This window comes from Natrix helvetica (genome assembly GCF_964273705.1).
Source record: "Natrix helvetica genome assembly, chromosome: 1".
NCBI classification, from domain to species: Eukaryota; Metazoa; Chordata; class Lepidosauria; order Squamata; family Natricidae; genus Natrix; species Natrix helvetica.
Window position 1 is genome coordinate 189,953,621 of NC_138548.1, and position 19,795 is coordinate 189,973,415.

The 19,795-nt window shown below is 44.8% G+C and overlaps 1 protein-coding gene across 7 annotated transcripts in view; it reads left to right on the plus strand.

Moving 5' to 3' along the window:
* RBM44 (RNA binding motif protein 44) overlaps positions 1-19,795 on the plus strand; it is a 164,570-nt gene that overhangs the window by 97,820 nt on the left and 46,955 nt on the right. For 4 of the 7 annotated variants that reach the window (XM_081967049.1, XM_081967045.1, XM_081967050.1 and 1 more), the window contains 2 exons: positions 12,863-13,008; positions 13,087-13,334. In XM_081967049.1, coding sequence (XP_081823175.1) covers positions 12,863-13,008; positions 13,087-13,222 — 282 coding nt within the window. In that variant the 3' untranslated portion in view covers positions 13,223-13,334. Of the gene's footprint in view, positions 1-12,862; positions 13,009-13,086; positions 13,335-17,054; positions 17,109-17,375; positions 17,408-19,795 lie in introns of those variants that run through there. The other 3 variants (XM_081967046.1, XM_081967048.1, XM_081967047.1) reach the window with 3 other exon arrangements.

A 19,795-nucleotide genomic window follows, 5' to 3' on the forward strand; every position in this document is an offset into this window, starting at 1 on the left:
GAGTTTGTCAGAATACTGATTATGGAAGCATTTTAAAATTCTTTAAAAAAATTTTTAAACCCTAACGTGATTGTCAACTCATTCATTCTGAGCTGATGGGAATTTTTTTCCAGGCCACTAAGTATTGAAGTATCCCCCATGCTTACAGGAATCTAGGATTTCTCTGAATTCAAAATTCTGCTCCCCTTTCTATTAATAATGGCTCGGGTTGGTTGAAGGGAAGAAGTTACTTCAGGCTTTAATAAACTGCAGTGAAACATGGCATGGACCTGCCGAAGGGACTTGGGCAAGTCTAGCTCTACAGTTACTGGGTTGAAGATGCGTTTGATTGGGAAGGGGCTCACAAAACTGGGTCCTAGTTTCTTTGATGGCTTTAAAGACGAGAGAGATAAACTCGGTCACCAATTGTGAATGGTTTGGATTCCTCACACTTCTTGTCAGCCTGCTTATAAGCCTCATGTGCTGTTGTGGCCGGTCAGCTGCCAGTGGAGCTGCTGGCAGATTCAGACGATGAGGAGGTTGGGGAGGAACTTGAGCCAGTCCTGGAGTCTGGGTAAGATTCTGATGGATGCTCTGCATCAGAAGCAGAGATAGAGCCAGGGCCGTCCAATATTTCCCAGCTGCCTTCGGAGTCGAAGATAAGTGGGGAAGAAGAGCAGCTGGGGCCTGTTCCAGATGTGCGTATGCACAGAGCTGTCAGGAAAGGAGAACAACTGAGGAACAGGAACCAACTCGGGGGGGGGGGGGGAAAGGTATATGGTGGGGCTGAATGCCTCTCCCTGGCTGGGGAATAAATAGAAGCAAAGGGGAGTGGTAGTTGTAGGAGACAACCATTCGGATTTTTTTCGGAAGATTTGCTTAAAGTGGTTCGTGTCTCCGAAACTCCTTGACAGAGTTTAATTTACAGCTTTTGGCTGGTTGTCTGGACTTTTCTGTGTGTGAATGCCATAAATTCACAGTAGCTAAATAAAGAGGGTTTTTTTGGGACAAGGAGTCTGTTTCTTGGTTCTACTAAGACGGTCAGAACAGTTGGTCTCCTACCCCAACAACCCTCTACTAATGTGGAGCAGCTTCATACAGAGAACACTCAGCTCAACCAACAGGTGGCTTTGCTGGCAGCACAGATGGCTCAGCTCTAAGCTCACGCTGTTCCACCTCCCTGGAGGAAATGCCCGGTGTGGTGCCTGATAAATTTGATGGCAACCAAGGTATGTTTCCAGCATTTTTGGGACAATGGCACCTCTTTATCAGCCTGAGAGCTGCTTCCCCACTGACTGGTATAAAGTGGGATTTATGATTAGCCTTCTCTCTGTTGCTCTGGCTCCCTGGGCCACACCCCTGCTGGTCCAGGTTAGCTCTTTGCTGGATGATTTCCAGGTGTTTTGTGACCACCTCAGTCTGATGTATGAGGACCCCATTAAGACTCAGACCACTACCCGATGCCTGAAAACCCTGAAGCAGGGCCAGCTCCCTCTATAGGAGTATATAAGTGAGTTTAGGCTGCTTAGCCAAGATTCGGCCTAGAACGAGGCTGCCCTCATGGACACTTTCCAAGATGGGTTGTTGGAGGTGTTGCAGGACGAGATGATCCGTGTCAACGTTCCTCTGAACCTCAATGTGCTGTTCCATCTTTGTCTCCGAATTGATGCTTGGTTGCAGAGATAGGGAAGTCGCTATGCCTCCCAGGAGACCTGGGCGGTCCTGGTTGTGTGCGAGACCCCAACTCCATGGGAGGAGTTCATGGAATTAGGCATAGCCAGGCCTCAAATGTCGGTGACCGAGAAAAACAGATGGCACTTGCGGGTTGTGTTTCTACTGTAGGGAACCTGGGCAATGGCCGCCTCTTGTCCCAAGAAGCAACAAGGGGCATCGGTTACTGAGCCTGCCCCACAGCCACAGAACATCCTGTTGGGAAATGCCCCGAGCCTGATCTAGTGGAGATACTGGATTGGGCGTGCACCAACACAGAGTCATGCCCAGTGGATGTGGCCCCTGGACCCCCTGGCAGCATGAGTATTTCTATCTAGTAGTCTATAGGGGATTCCGGCAAATGCCCTGGTTGACTCTGGGGTTGTAAGGAACTTTATGAATGCAGTGTTTGCAGCCAAATATGCTGTCCCTCACTGTCCGGTGGATCCCTCCCTGCTCATGGAGACCATTGATGGCTGAGTGCTTTTGTCTGAGCCTATTAAGGCCGCCATGCAACCCTTGTGCCTAGCCATTGGCTCTCATGAGGAATCGATCCAGTTTTACCTTACCTCCGGCCTGCATTTCCTCGTGGTCTTGGGCTTGGCTTGGCTCTGGACCAGTGGTGGGTTCCTACTGGTTTGGACTGGTTCAGCCGAACCGGTAGTAGTTTGGCGGCCTGGGTTGCTGGAACCGCCAGCGACCCAGGCCTGCCACGCCCCTGAACTGGTACTCCAGGCGGCGCCATAGCCGCCACCATCTTGTTTATCAGTTCTGCGTATGCACAGAACAATTGAAATTGCACTGCACATGCGCGCACAGCATGCATCAAGCATGCACGCAGTGCACATATGAGCAAACCAGCAGTAGTATCTGCCAGAACCCATCCCTGCTCTGGACACATGATCCACAAATCTACTGGTCCCAGTATTTAATCACCTTCCCGAGTTTTCAATGCATGTACCACACCTGCCAAGTCTGCGCAGGCCAGTTGCTGGTGGTGTCCCTGCCTTCTGACCTAGCGGACTTCACAGATGTCCTCAGCAAGCAAAATGCAGATTACTTGCCTCCGCACTGGCCATACGACTGCCCCATCAATTTGCTTCCGGACATGCCACTCCCAGTGGGGCATTTGTACTCTATGTCGGACCGAGAGTTGGCTGTGTTGTGGGACTTCCTGGACAAAAATCTGGCTCGGGGTTTTATCCAGCCCTCATCGTAAGTGTCCGCACCGGTGTTGTTCATGAAGAAGAAGACCAGAAACTTGAGGCTCTGTTGTGACTATCGCAAATTGAATGCCATCACCGTGTGCAATTTGTATCCTCTGCCCCTCATTTCTGAAGTGTTGGAATGGTTCCAAGAGGCTACAGTCTTTACCAAATTGGACCTTCAGGGAGCTTATAATCTAGTTTGAATCTGGCCCAAGGATGAATGGAAGATGGAGTTCAGTATCAGGTATGGGCACTTCGAACATAATGTCATGCCGTTTGGGCTGAATGATGCTCCTGCCGTCTTCCAACATTTTATGAATGACATATTTAGGGACCTATTGGATCAGTTTGTCGTAATTTATCTGGAGGAAATCCTGATCTACCTTCCCTCCCAAGAGAGCCACCAACAGCACCTATACCTGGTCCTGCAACAGCCCCAGGAGAACATATGCTAAGCTGGAGAAATGCCAGTTTTCCAATTGACCATCGACTTCCTGGGACATTGCCTTTCTCCGAGGGCATTGCAATGGAGTCAAGTAAGGTTGAGTCTCTGCGCAGTTGGCAACCTCCTCGGTGAGTTAAGGATGTCCAGCGATGACTCGGGTTCAGCAACTACAATCGAACCTTTATCCCCGGCTTTGCTTCCCTGACAGCGCCCCTCACTCGGCTCCTTCAGGAAAAAGATTCCATTTCGATGGAGTACCCCTGAGCAACAAGCATTCCAGGCCTTCAAGCAGGCATTCATGAGTGCCCATCTTGAAACATCCTGACCCCCCACCATCAATTTGTAGTGGAAGTGGATGCATCTGATGTTGCTATTGGAGTGGTGCTACTCCAGGCTCATGCGCCCAGTGGTACCATTTTCCCTTGCGTGAATTACTCATGGAAGCTAAGCTTCAAGCGCAACTACATCATCTGGGAGAAGGTGCTACTGGCCATTAAGGTGGTGTTTGAGGCCTGGAGACATCATTTGGAGGGGGCCTGACATCAACTGGAGGTCTGGATGGACCTCAAAAACCTTGAGTTCCTGCAGACCACCTGGAAATTGAACCAACGCCAGATTCAATTTCCTACATCCCAAGCAGTCGCAACCAAAGGGCAGATGCACTCTCACAGAAACAGGAGTACTTCCGAACCAAAGATCAACTCCCACCCAGGACGGTTCTGCCTGTAGTGTCCTTCTCCACAGTTCAGGAGCCAATAGAGTTATGGGCTCAATAAGGGAAGAACAGCAGCATGATGCTTGGGTGGAGCAATGGTGGGAAGAGGTGGAGCTTGTCTCTGCATGGATGTTCACCAAGAAACTCTTGCAGTATGGAGACAGGCTGTATGTATCCTTTTGCAATGCCATGACAATCCTGCAGCAGAGCACTTTGGCCTCTTCAAGACCTTGAGCCTAGTTTCCTATAATTCTGATGGCCCCAATTTCGACATGACATCCAAGTCTATGTCACGTCTTGTGTATGGTTGGCCAAGTCAGCAATAGGAAGGCAGATTAAAATCCCCCAGGATCATAAGCCTGGGGAAATCTACATCCAATCCCAGATACTTTTCTTGGAAGATGCTGTCCTGCTGCAATGTCCAACAGTCAGGGAGGATGGTTTCAATTTCAGGCTCAGGTGACTCAATACTTGGCTTGCTGCTTTCTCTGAGTGCAAGTTCAAACGGTGGAAATGGTGTTGCTTGTGGTGCTTTGGATGGCTTCGGGTCATCCAAAATCAATTCTGAAGATTGTTGTGACAGTTTTGGTTTCTTGGCCAAGAAACAAACCAAACTTTGTTGCCTTTTCATCCTTGCTGGTAAAGGCTGCTACTGCAAAAGGCAGAAAAAGAGGTTTGTTAGCTGAGGACCAGTGATGGGAGCAATACAAAAGGCACACAAAAACATAAGAAACGGAGACGACTTCCAGTTCCTGCTGGCGACAGACGTGCTGTCCGCAGCTCGTCTCCCCGGTTGGCTCCGTAAGGAGCACAGGGGCCCCTGGAGGGGTTCTCTGCCGAAGGGCGGCTTGCTGAAGCCCCCAGAAATCGGTGGCAGCTGGCAGGGGCGCTTTTCAGCTTCGCCTAGGAGCGGAAGGGGGCCGAGGGACAGCACTGCGCTGTCCACCCTTTTGCCGAATGGAGCCGGAGGGGAGAGTGTACTTGGAGAAGTGCAGCTGGATCCTGGTGGTAGGGGACCCATCCTGAACTCTTTGATCGTTTAAAAGAAAAGCAGCAGACTTTTGTAAATTCTGTGTTCAACCTATTTGAATGGAGATTAGATGGGGGTGCTTCTTTCCTCTAACCCCCCCTTGGAATAAGCGGCATTCGAACGATCTCTCTTAGAAGAGAGAGAACAAAGGCTGATCCGTCACTTGAACTAGCCAACGGAGAAAGATCTTTATCACGACTGCTAGGAATGACTGTGGAGCTGTTTTTCCTTTAAAAGCTTGATAGAGATTTCTGTTTTTTTTTTCTCCCTGTGGAAAGAGGAGCTAAGATGGCGCCTGCCCTTCTTTGTTTGTCTGGTTATAAATGAAGTCTGCCCTTCGAAACTACCTTCAGCCTCTCTGAGGGAAACCGAGACCCCTCCCTGAAATGTGGCTCTTCTGAACTTTGACTATTTGATACCCTTCATTTGGTTTGCCTCGGTGCCTTGGAACTGTGAACTGTCGCTTTCGGCTTTGTTTTGCATTTTGGGGACCAGCACAGCTGCGCAGTCCTCGAACGCCATCTTCTTGGAAAAAGACTTACATCTCTGAACTTTAAACAAATGGGGCCTAAGAAGCCACTGACGGGCAAGTCACTTTCAGCCCCCTCATCTGCCTCCTCCAGTCCCAGTATACAACAAACAAAAATCACATCATTGTTACAGCAAGAGGGGTCTGTAGAGGGACCAAAAGAACTATCTCTTTCTCAAATGTTTCAAGAACTTATGAGGGGGCAAAATGATTTGAAAAAAGAAATGACAGAGCTTAAAGGAGAACTCAGAGACGTTAAACATCATATTGCAGAAAATAAACAAAAGATTTTGGTGTTGGAGGAGGGAGCCTCTGGGTTGGGGGAAGAAATCAAAACAATCCGGAAGGGAAATGTAGACTTGGAATTTTTTTTTTTGGCAAAAATAGAATTTGAAAGAATGTCCTTTTTTCTTAGTTTCCAGAACCTACCAGAGACAGAAAATGAAGACCTTAAGGATATCATGAGTACAATCTTAGCAGATTATATTAAGAGAGATAAAAATCAGCTGTGGTGGGATATGGACCTAGTCTATAGGATAAATTCAGCATATGCTAGAAGTCATAATATTCCAAGGGAAGTACATGTTAAATTTCTCAGGAGGACCACAAGGGATGATGTGCTTGGGACCCAAAGGGAGAGACCATTTATAAAGATGAAGAAATCACCATCCTTAAGCAGATTCCAAAAAAGATAAGAGAGAGAAGGAGGAAGTACTCCTCCTTATCAAAGAAATTATATAACAAAGGAATTTGGTTTAGATGGTTATTGCCAGAAGGAATGTTGATCTTTTGGGAGGGAAACAGGATTAGAATCAATACAGTGCAGGAGGCGGAAGCCTTCATTAAAAAGAATTTCCTCCTCCTAGAGGACGAACATAGGGAAGATAATGGGAGGGACAGTATGGTAAAGGATAAGAAGGAGGGGGGGCTGAAGGCTCCTCTGGGGACAGGGAGGAAGGAGCAATATCGAAACGGCTCAGATCACAAAAATAAAAGTATTTGAAATAAATAGCAATTGGTGATACTCTAGAAAGTGACAAAGGAAAATGAATGAACACATGGTTGACATTATAGAATAAGACCTTGTTTTCTGCTTATCTTTTATCTTTTGTTTTAAGATTGTAAAAACTGTGAGTGCTGGATGGGTTTCTATCACTAGTGTGGGAGCTGCCAAAAATTTTTGTATATCCCTTTACCTTTCCCCATATATGTGTAAAAACCAATAAAAAATTTTGGGAAAAAAAATATTCCCCCCGCATTGCAGCTGCTTAGGAGATAGCCTCCATGGTTTTTTTTAAACTAAAGTTTTATTTTTATTTTTATACATCTCATTGAGTGAATGGTTTGATTCCTGGGTGTCATACAGTTCAATACCAATAAATATAACAGTATTATTCCTAGTAATTACATTTCATTTTCATTTTTAGCTTTACTAACATGTAATTTCTACTATCATCCTTCAATTCTAAACCTTCTCATAATTCTACCATACATTGTATCATCTTAACATTTGTTTTTGCTATTTCCCCCCTCTTATTTCTACCTCTATTTTAGCCCCTCCCTTTCCCCCCTTCCCCTATCATTCTAATATTCAAAGACGTGATCCTTCCTTTTTTCATTATTCAATAGTTCAATATGCACTTCTAGCATCAATCATAATCTTTCAAGCATTTATCAAATTACTTAATCCTTGTTTTTCACTGTTAATCACATTTTCATACATAAATAATAATAATAATAATAATAATAATAATAATAATAATAATAATAATAATAATAATAATAAATTATGTTTATCTAGTTTACAAACTATTTTTCAGCCTCTATAATTCTAATAATAATGTACATTACATTACTAACTTACTAATATATATTCAAAAATGATTTTTGTCTCACACCACATACAGAGCAGTTATCCAACTTATATAGTTCTAATATTCATACATATTATAAGGTATTTTCATAAAACGTTGCTTTACATTCCTTTCCTTTCCCTTTATCCCCACATCTTTCACCCTCATCTAAATTTTTAATCTTTTTTTGTTGTTGTCTCCCATACACTTGTTTTAATACTTTTATTTCACCTACTTTTGAATCTGCATTGTAACTATGTCCTTTAATTTTCTCTCCCTTCGCCCTTTTCCCCCCATTGACTATGACTACCTGTTCTTACCACTTTTTCTTTTCTCCAGCTTTCTTCCTTTTTCTCCTATTTCCTTTTCATGTATTTCCCTTCTGTTCTACTCCCTTATTCACCTTCAATTGTACTAATATCTTCTTGTTGCCTTCTTCTTGTTGATTTCCCAATTCTGCTGTCTCCTCCGCTCTTTCTGAGGATTCCATTTTTTCCACATTGTCCTGTTCTTTACTTGTTCCTTGTATTATATTTTCCAGTTTTTGATCTATACCAGCGATGGTGAACCTTTTTTGGCTTGCGTGCCATAAATGGGGGGAGTGCAGGGGGGTTGTGTGCAGGCGTGCCGCACCCATAATGCAATGTGCGACCCCCACAGTGTGCATGCGCGCACTACTGGCACAACCCCCCCCCATTTTTGCATGCTTTTTTCGCCCTCCCCAGGCTCCAGAGGCTTTATAGGAGCCTGGGGAGGGCGAAACCTGCCTCCCCTGCCACCCCGGAAGCCCTCCGGAGGCTTCAGGGACCTTCAGGAGGCTCCTCTGAAGCCTCCAGAGCAGTCAGAACGACCCTCCGGGCAAACAGGAAGTCTGTTCCTGAACTTCTGGTTTGCCCGAAGGGCCGTTTTTTTGCACTCCGGAGGCTTCAGGGAAGCTCATGAAGCTTCCGGAGGGCCTCCGGGGGGGAGCCTCTTTTCGCCCTCCCCAGGCTTCTATAAAGCTTCTGGAGCCTGGGGAGGGCGAAAAATGGCTTTAAAAAGGGGTGAACTCAGCTGGCCAGTGTGCACATGCCCTTAGTAATAAGCGCTTCGCATGCCCTGACAAATTGCTCCGCATGCCACCTGTGGCACGCGTGCCATAGTTTTGCCATCACTGATCTATACGTTCTATACAACCAAATATTTCCTTCATCTCCCTGTGTTGTTCTTTTATAAAATCCTTAATGTGTCTAGGTCATTGTGGTCAGTCCTCACTTGAAATGGCACTTTGCTCCCTTCAAGGAAATGCCTCCAGGTTAGAAGTGCCCAATGCACTATGTGAGCTCCTTTTCCCATATTGCCCATCTTTGCTCAGTCCCTGATAGTTTTTTAGAAGTGTAAGCACAGGGCTTCTGATTCAGATGCACAGATTGCTGAAAAGAAATGGTGTTAAAATCTGTAAGGAGTTCTGCAGATGAACCCAAAACACTTCCTCATCAAGTACAGTGTTCCTTATATTTCTGGGAATTTTAAGATTCTCAATTATTACTGTTGCTTGAAGAGCTTTTTGTTTTTTTAGTAAACTTTCAAACTTCACCCTAACATGTTTTACTACAGAATTGTAGTGTCACTATTTTATTCTGTGCATTTTTTTCTTGCTTCTTCTTGAAGACTACGGTGACAACATGAGTAGCTTTTACATATTTGATAACTTCTTTAGCTCTTCTATAAATCCTTTGAAAGGTGTCCAGTTTTACGAAGTCACTAAGTTTAGTTCATGAGATGCACATCCTGTTGCAGTAATACGTATATTATGATTTTCCATGCAGCTTTCATAGTTCTTGCATTGTCAGTCAGCAAAGCAAATACTTTAATCACTCTCAATTTTCTTTAAAATTGGACATATTTCACTGCTGATATTCTTGCAGTATGTCTGTTCTTTCCAGTTTCAATGTTTCTATAAAAGACTGAGGTTGAGGTCAGTGGTGAGATTCAAAATTATTTGACTACTTGTTTTGTGGGCATGGCTTGGTGGGTGTGGCATGGCTTGGTGGGTGTGGCTTGGTGGGCATGGCAGGGGAAAGATATTGTAAAATCTCCATTCCCACCCCACTCCAGGGGAAGGTTACTGCAAAATCCCCATTTCCTCCTGATCAGCTGGGATTCAGGAGGCAGAGAATAGATGGGGGCGGTACCAGTCAGAGGTGGTATTTACCAGTTCTCCGAACTACTCAAAACGTCCGCTACTGGTTCTCCAGAACTGGTCAGAACCTGCTGAATACCACCTCTGGTTGAGGTGTTATCACAAAGTTGATGATTCCTTCTCCATCTCTGATATACTGCAAGACATAGTGCTTCACTGATTTTTCCATGTAATTTCCATCACACACTCATACTCTGACTCCAAAAGAGGCCTGTTCAAGGAATGTCTGCTTGGCAAATGGTATGATGATAGTAATAATTTAAAAGCTTCCTGCCAATATGCATTTTCAGTTATTGACATTGCTGATTCAGAAGCATATATTTCTCTTGCAAAAGTGTGATTAATGTTCTCCTAATTTCAGGTGTCATTTTATCTATAAATATTGTGTATTTTTGTGAGGCAGTGATTTACAACACTTCCTTACTTTAAGGTGCTGCTGGTGAAGACACACTTTGTGATGATTTGGAAGCAGCAGAAAAAGTGCTTCTGGAATTAGAACAAGAAGAAAGCTATTTGCACTTTCATTCTGTTCCTCATCATTTAATTCCGTAAAGTATTTTTTAATGTCTTTGGGGCACTCCTGGCATGCAAGGATGTGTTTTTCATCCTTGTAGCATTTGGAAAAGAATCCTCACAATATTTGCAAATTGGAGCTTTGCTCTCAGCAGAAATTGCACTGTGGAAATGTTTCCATACTCTAGATCAGTGGTGGGTTCCTCCCGGATCGCACCGGATCGCGCGCGCTCCCTTTCAGCGCTCCACCTGGCTTGCGCGCTCCCTTTCAGCGCTCCACCTGGCTTGCGCGCTCCCTTTCAGCGCTCCACCTGGCTCTCGCGCTCCCTTCCAGCGCTGAAACCGGAAGTACAGTTTTGCCCGGCCCTGGCGAAGCAACGACGCCTGTCTGCGCTCCACCAGCTCGGCTGGGAACGGAGATGTTTCCTCAGCGGAGCGGAGCAGGCGCTCCGCTCCGCTGAGGAAACATCTCCGTTCCCAGCCGAGCTGGTGGAGCGCAGGCAGGCGTCGTTGCTTCGCCAGGGGCGGGGCAAGACTGTACTTCCGGTTTCAGCGCCGGAAGGGAGCGCGAGAGCCAGGTGGAGCGCTGAAAGGGAGCGCGCGCGATCCGGTGCGATCCAGCAGGAACCCACCACTGCTCTAGATGTTGGTCTCACCATTTTACTGAGAGGAGAAAAAGAAAAACCAAGTTACCGACCAGACTATAGATAAACATTATGCTGTGATGATGGAGAACATAGCAATCATTTAAGGGTTACAAATGAGAAACTAATTTGTCAGACAAATTTACACTCTTACTTGTCAGTTAAGGCCTGAGAGTATACAAACAATTGCTCAACTGTAGGAGGTCCCAGGTACACAAGCAAAGTAAACTGGAGTCTCTTCCCTGCAGAGCCCCCTAGTGGCATAAATTCATATTTCTCTTGTTTGAGAACTACATTGAGAAGTAGTGTTACTTGAATTGTATTCCAGTATTTGTTTATCTTCAGTTGAGAGAGTTTAATTTAAGACTTTACACACACAAAAAATCACATAAATCTTTCATTAAGGACTTCATGTTATATAATTTGAATATCAATGTCATAAATATATTATTTATCAATGGAAAAGAACATATTCCACAGTCTCCCCCCACCCCATTTTTTTCCAGAAAAAATAGCTTTGGGAGGGGAATTTTTTCCCCAATTTTTTCAGGGTTTTTTTTTCCAGGCTTTCTCTCTCTAGTCGTCACGCAAAAAAGAAACTGTAGCCCGGCCTACCAAAAACCTAAATGTAAAAGACAGACTAGAAATTAAAATAAGAATATAGTTAGAGAACACCTATTTGATATTGACGAATATAAATCACCTGGATATGATGGTTTATATCCCAGAGTTCAGAAGGAGTTGGCAGATGTTATCCCAGAACCATTGTACCACATCTTTAAAAAATCGTGGAACACCGGGAAATTATCTGGGGGTTGGAAAAGAGCTGATATGGTTCTCATCTTCATAAAGGGAAAGAAACAGACCCAGGAAACTAAAGATCAATCAGCCTAACATCAATGCCTGGGAAGATACTGGAAAAGATGATTAAAAAGCATATCTGTGAACATCTAGAAACAAAGTTATAACTAAAAGTCAGCATGGGTTTGTTAAAAACAAAGTGCCAAACCAACCTTATTTCATTTTAGTAGATCAGTGAAATGTTGTGGACATAATACACTTAGACCTCAGCAAGTCATTTGACAAAGTAGACCACAAACTACTTCTTGGTAAGCTAGAAAAAAGTGAGATAGATAGCATCACCATCAGATGGATATGTAACTGCCTGACAAACGGTACTCAACAAGTAGTCCTTAATGGTACTGCATCTGCATGGAGGGAAGTAAGCAGTGGGGTGCCACAGGGTTCCATCTTAGGCCCTGTATTCTTCAATATCTTTATAAATGACTTGGGTGAGGGAATAGAAGGGGAACTCATCAAATTTGCAGAACACTAAGCTGGCAGGAATAGCCAATAACCCAGAAGACAAGCTCAGAATCCAAAAAGATCTTGACAAACAATAACTTTTTATCCTCTCGTGCCGAAAGCCCACACCCATAATGCAATGTGCGTATGGCACCCCCCTGTGCATCCCGCCCCTGCAAGTGCGATATCCCCTGCACTTCCCACACATGTGTGTGCATCTCCCGCATGTGCGATAGAGACCCGAAAATCAGCTGGCTGGCAGGAAGCGTGCACGTAAGCTTGGTGAAGCTGAGCTTGGGTGACGGCTTGCATGCCCGCAGAGAGGGCTTCGCGTGCCACCTGTGGCACACGTGCCATAGGTTTGCCATCATGGGTATAAGATCTGCTTGAGGAGAGGATTGGATTAGAAGGTCCAAGGTTCTTTCCAGCTCTATTCTGATTGGCTGATTCTACTGTAACAATTGCTATGATTATGCTATTGAAGAAATTTCTAGATTGAATGGAATTTAATTGAAAGAGAATATTTTAGATAATTCAGTTAACCTTTTAAAACTGCCATGTCTGTAAAGCATGTGAAAAACTTTAATCAGTTTGGTTGTATTGAATACATAATAGAAGGTCTTATTTCTGAAAACCTCAATTATCTTCTTTCTAATGTTACAGCATTGTTTAAATGTTAGTTTCCATAATGAGAGCATTAATATTGTAATCTTGAGTGCAACTACAGTTTTTGTTTATTTTGTATCTAGGATATTGCAGATAGCCTCTTGCCATTTGGCTCAGTACAGTTTACTCCAAATCCATCATCTACTTTTATAACTCAAAATACATTAAACTTAAGGAGTTTCCGTAAAGTAGTCAAGAAACTTGAAGAGTTACATCCACAGATTACTAGGTAAGTGTGTTATTCAGAGGTGATATTTGTAGGAATATATTAAGCTGATCTTGGAAGTTCTCATTTATTTTATTTTAGAGACAATATTTTGGCTGCTTTGATGGAGATAAAAGAAAACAAGAGTCAACTTAACGGTTTGCCCTTAAGCACAATTGTTCAAATGACATCATCTCTCCTGAATAAAAAAATTGCATCACAATCAGATAAAAAGTAATGTGACAAATAAACAAGTGAGTACCTTGAAAATGCATTGAAATGTATGTTTTAGAAATCTTGAGTGGTAATGTATTTCTACCCCTGCTACAGTTTACATTTATATCTTAATACTAAACATTTTTGGAAATAAATGCCTAATTAATACAAGTGTTTTTCCTACTGTAATAATTACCTTAGCATCAAGGCATAAAACTATAGTTGTTCTATATGCAGCTGTTTTTATGGAATTTTTAATTAAAAGCCAAAGATCTTGAAATTCAAAGGTATGAAATTCATACTAAGTAGCCACCATACTATGGGAAGAAAAGGAATAGGAAAAGTCAAGCGAGGAAACTATTTCAGACAACTGTAGATATGAAAAGATGTGGGTGTCTTGCTGGATCAAAAACTGAACATGACCCAACTGGGTGGTACAGCTGTGAAAAAAACCCCAATCCTAGTCTAGACAGGGTGTCAGCTCCGGAGCCTCATATGGCTCTTTGATTCCTCTCTTGCAGCTCCCTGCCAACCCGGTCGCATGATCTACTCTCCACTTTGAGACACTGGCCCTACTCTCCACCTTGAGACACCAGCTGTGGCTGATGCCAACCTCACTAACACAAGGGCTGGCAGGGTGGGAGTGGGATCCGGGTGGAGGGTACAATGGAATGAGGGACAGGCCCACAGCTGAGGAGTGAGCATGAGCAGTGGTGGCAGCTTTTCCGAAGACGACCCTCCTCCTCATGCAACCTCCTGGCCGGCTGTTGTGGGGCTGAGAGAGCACGCACGAGCAGAGATACCTTCCTCAAATGAGCAGCCGGGCTTGGCCAAAGCACAGTGAAGGTGCACGGAGTGGGCGGGTTGACCAGCTGAAGGGCAAGCCCCTTTGGCAAGGGCACTCCGGCTTTCTCCGAACCTGATCCCCGGGGCGGGTAGGCAAAGTTCGGAGCCAGCCCCCTTTTCCCACTGCCCTGAGCTTTTTTACTTCTCCAGCTGAGTGATCCCGCCACCAGCATTGATTGAAAAACATACTCCAGGTGGCAAAAGTCCCCAGTGCAAGATTTAAAGCCACCCAGAGGACGCTTTTCTACCAACGCCACTGGTGGCACCACTTTGCTTGAGGAGGGTATCCCCCCTTGTGCGCGCCTTTCCACTCCGGCAATAGCCAGCCAGTGGGTTGCAGGAGGAGGGTCATATTGGGGGAAGCCATGGCTCGTGATCACTCCTCAGCCACCCCGGATTTCTGAAAAGTTGCCAAGAAGAAAGAAAAGGAGTAGCGAAGAGCCCCAAAGAGAGCTTGCGAGGTCAGCCCAGTGTCTGCTTTCTGAGAGGGAGAGAAGAGACACACAGAGAGAGGGGAGAGAAATAAGAGAGAGAAAAGGGGGGGGGGATAGAAAGAGAAAGAGGGGGAGAGAAATGAGAGAGCTGGAGGGAGAGGATGAGAAAAAGAAAAAAGAAACATGAGAGAGAAGGAAGAAAAGAAAAGAAAAAAGGGAGAGGAAAAGGAAAAACAAATGAGGATAGGGAGGGAGAGAGAAAAGGGGAGAAAGAGAGACAAAGGAGAAAATGATGAAGGGAAAGAATGAGAGGAAAAAGAGAGAAATGAATGAGACAGAAGGGGGAGAGAGAGAGGAAGAGACTCATTCTCCACAGAAAACACAGAGAGCCACAAAACCTGGGTAGGTGTGGCTGGGAGGGGGTGTTGTGACTGGGTGGGAGTGACATTGAGTTGGCCATGCCCAGCCAGGTTTTTTGGCTCCCATTTTTTTCTGTCGTAAACTGGTCCAAATGGCTCTTTGAGTGTTTAATAGTTGCAGATCCCTGACCAAGACAATTACATCTAGTTCTGGAATATTCTTTAATTAAAATAAATGGAGATAACTAATAAAATATTGTTATTAGTGTCTACAATGATTAATAGGCAACTTTAATCACAACAGTCTAGTGAGGCACTCAACCAAACATGGTCTTCCTAAGAGATGTTTCATTTATAGTGCTGACAACTTTCTCCTTCAGATGATGGTGAAAGGTATCAGCAATTTGTTTGCTATTACTGATAGTAATAGCAAGTGACTTAAGAAACTAGGTAATGTATACCTTAAAAATAGCAGGGTAAGAGAAATATTGTGAAAAGTAACTATGTAAAGTTAAAGTGCCTAATCAAGGAATCCAAAGCTATGTAAAAAGCTCAGAAAAGTTCCAAATACAATAAAGGTACATAGTGTAAAACAGTGATAGTCAACCTGGTCCCTACCGCCCACTAGTGGCCATTCCAGCTTTCATGGTGGGAGGTAGGGGTTTGCTGTAACTCTGCTTTATAAATTTTATAAAGTAAAGTTACTTCCCTACTTTATAAATCACCATTACTGTGGAACCGGTGGGCGGTTAGAAAATGTTACTACTAACAGAGATACAAAAGGGGGCGGTAGGTATAAAAACGTTGACTACCCCTGGTGTAAAAGATGGAAAGATTAAATAGTTCACCAAGGAAGATTATAAACAGTCCTCCATTGGCAATAGTTCATTTGTTCATTGTTCAATAGTTCATTGTTCAAAGTTACAATGGCACTGAGAAAAGCTTTTCACATGTCCATTGTAGCATCCCCATGGTCATGTGATCAAAATTTAGATGTTTGGCAACTGACTCATATTTATGATGGTTGCTGTGTCCCAGTGTCATGTGCGACTTTGCAACTTTGTGACAAGCAAAGTCAAAGTGGAAACCCGATTCACTTAACAATCGTGTTACTAACTTAAAAACTGCAGTGATTCACTTAACAATGATAACTCTTACAACTATGATAATTAGCTTAGCAACCGAAATTTTGGGGTTTATGGTGGTTGTAAGTCGAGGCTACTTGTATAGATTTGCTTCCTATGATCTGGATTTTGTGCATCACAAAATGTTGGCAATGATGATGTTGGCAATGATGATAAGAATGCACCTCAAGAAAACATTTGTAACAGCTGTATGATACAGGTAGTCCTCAACATACAACCATTTGTTCAGTGACCATTCAAAATTGTGAGGGCATTTAATGAAAGGAATTGTGGCCGGTGCCAAATTATGGTTGTTGCAGTTTACCCATAGTCATGTGACCAAAATTCAGTTGCTTGACAGCTGGTCCACTCTTAGGACTACAGGTGTCAGCGTTCCAAATATCATCCAGAATTAAATCAGAGTTCAAGGCATAGCTTTCATCAAAGTTCCAATTTAATAAGAGAGACATGTTGGTGCAATCTGTGGAAACCCGAATCTGAAAGCTTCCTTGGTTTCCACCCAGTTGAAAGTTCAAAACCTTGCCCCCACACCCACGAGTCCATCATATGGTCCAATCTTCGTCTGCCACGCTGGAATTTTCACCCATCTAGTTCCGGTCAGGTGCGGAGACAAAAGATGACCTTGGGCTTCTAGAAAGGAATGTTTTATTTTGACAACAACATATTGTGGTCCCCCCTCCATATTCCCCACTAATGAAACAGCATAGTAAAATAATAGAATGTGTGGCAGGTCAAAGATCCTAAAAAGGAATATGACTACAGGCCTAATAGGCAGCCTCTCCACAGAAGAAAAATGTTTCTTGAAAAGAGAATAACATAAAAGTTAACAATACACAATTAACCATCTCTTCCCCTCCCCCTCCCCCCCGGGGGACCCTTTGGCTTATCGGGAAACTTCTCATGGAATTGTTTTACTAACTTATCCGCTTTTAGGTCCCAACTTCTCACCCAAGTAGCTTCGGACAAAAGGTACCCCTTCCAATGCACTAAATACTGTAAGCGACCCCTATACAGCCTGGAATCTAAGACTTTTTTCATTTCATAATGTGTTTCCCCTTCTACCACTACAGGAAGAGGGGGAGCTTGGGTGGACGGTCTTATGCTGGACCCAATTACTGGTTTCAACAAGCTACAATGAAATACTGGGTAAATATTCCCTAGAATTCAGGGTAGACTGAGTTGAACTGTATCTTCACTATTGGGGTTGGACATAGACATTTTGGCCCCAATTTCTTACTAGGCATTCTTAATCTTATATATTTGGTAGATACAAAAACTTTGTCCCCCACATGAAAGGGGGGTTGGAGCGAGCGGTGTTTATCAGCTTGCTTCTTGTAGGCTTCTGCCGCTTCTGTTAGAGTTTTCTTTGTATTTTCCCATCCTTTCTTTAGTGTGTACATCCATTCATTCAGAGACATGGAGGAGGGAGCCTAGGCAGCTCAGGCATGGGAACAAATTCCATGCCACTGGTAATCTGGAAAGGAGTTAATCCAGTGCTGCTGTGGACTGCATTGTTGTATGCCACTTTGGCGAAGGGTAGCAAGTCCAACAAGTTGTCTTGCTGATAGTCCACGTAACACTGGATGCATTGTTCTACCATTGCATTGGTCCTCTCCGCTGTGCCATTCGTGCTGGGATGAAACACTGAGCTGAATCCTTGTGTGGACCCAATGGACCTCAGGAACTCTCTCCAGAACTTGGCGGTGAACTGAACTCCGCGATCTGAAATGATCCTCTTAGGCACTCTGTGCAGGCGATAAATGTGTTTCACAAACATTTTCGCTAATTTCTTTGCGGACAGCAGTCCTGAGCAAGCGATGCAATGCTTCTGCTTGGAAAACAAATCAATAACTGTCAAGATTACTCTATTTCCACTGCTGTCTGGGAGCTCGAGATGAAGTCCATTGCGATCTCTTCCCATGGTCTTCTAGGACTGGCCACTTGTTGTAGTAGTCCAGGGGGCTTCCCTCGCCGTGTCTTCGTCGTTGTGCAAGTAGCACAGCTTTTTACATAATCTTCCACCTCTGATTTCATCCTTGGCCACCAAAACTGATGCCTGGCAAGATGGAGCGTTTTTAGGAATCCAAAGTGGCTTCCTAGTTTCGCATCATGGCTTTGCTGTAGGACTTCCAGCCGCAACTCCGCAGGGACATACAGTTTGGACCCCTTCCAGGCTAAGCCACCGCTCATTGTTAGGATGTCTTTGTTATTGTTCAACCACGGGTCTGCCAGGAGTGCTGCTTTGAACTCTGTCGTCAGCTTATCCTGGCTTTGGGTGGTGACCAGGGCCACCTGTTGGTGGGAAGAAGAAATGATGGAGTGAACAACTTCTTCCTTCTTACTGTCGTACTGTGGTTTCCTCGACAAAGCATCCACCAGCAAGTTCTTTCCTGCGGGGATGTGCAAATCCCCATTTCAAATTGATGTTGGTGTACTTCCTCAATTCAACCATCTCTTTGGGAGTCATGGAGTACAATTTTGGCTTTGGTAAGGTAGCTCCAGGTTTGAAGTCTATTGTGCAATTTGTGGGCCGGTGAGGGGGAAGATAGTTGCCATCTTCCTCACAGAACACCTCTGCCAAGTCCCAGTAGTCTTTTGGTACTTGTTGGATCCCTGGGGTTTTGGTGTCTGCTGCAGGTGCTGCAGGTTCCAGACGGTCTGGGCTGTTGGGTTCCATCGTTCCTGGGTAGTCTTTTGGCTCCACCGGTGGCAACGGCCCAATGCCGATAATTATTATTATTTATTATTATTTATTCACATTTCTAAACCGCCCCCTCTCCCAAAAAGGGACTCGGGGCGGTGTACAGTCCACAATAAATCACAGATAAAATACAAATATAAATAAGGCTATAAATATATGTATGTATGTGGAGGAGGTTAAAATTAAGAGTCCTGTACAGAGGAATAAATATGAGGCTAAAAGCCCTAAAAACAATTAAAACTAAAACATTACCCTTAAAATAACCAGATGGGAATATACTACCAGGAGTTCATAGATGTAACATTTATAATCATGCCAGGCCAGCTAGTTGGAACCTTTTGACGGAAGGAGCGGAAGTCCGAGGTGGTTCTAATGTCGGGGGGGAGGTCATTCCAGAGGGTTGGGCCCATCACAGAGAAGACTCTACTCCTCGGCGCCGCCCGCTGGCATTGCCTAGTGGACGGCACTTGGAGAAGGCCCTTTCTGTGAGAGCGGATTGGCCACAGGGATGTATGTGGGAGGATGCAATCCCGCAAGTAACTAGGTCCTGAGCCATGGAGCGCTTTAAAGATAGTAATCAGGACCTTGAAACGCACCCGAAAAACCACAGGTAGCCAGTGCAGCTCGCGCAGGAGCGGTGTTACGTGGGAGTATCTAGACCTCCCCATGATAACCCGCGCGGCCGCATTCTGGACTAGCTGCAGTCTCCGGGCGCGTCCCAAGGGAAGCCCCATGTAGAGAGCATTACAGTAATCTAGGCGAGACGTCACCAGCGCATGAGTGACTGTGCGTAGGGCATCCCGGTCCAGTAGGGGGCGCAATTGGCGCACCAGGCGAACCTGGTGGAACGCCCCCCTTGCCACGGCTGCCACATGGTCATCCATTGACAGCCGGGCATCTAGGAGGACGCCCAAATTGCGCGCCCGTTCCACAGGGGGCAGTAGCTCGTCCCCTATGGCCAGCGATGGAGTCAGCTGGCTGAACCGAGGTGCCGGAAGCCACAGCCACTCAGTCTTGGAGGGGTTGAGTTTGAGTCTGTTGTCCCCCATCCAGACCCCGACGGCTTCCAGACACCGGGACATCACTGCGACAGCCTCGTTGGGGTGGTTT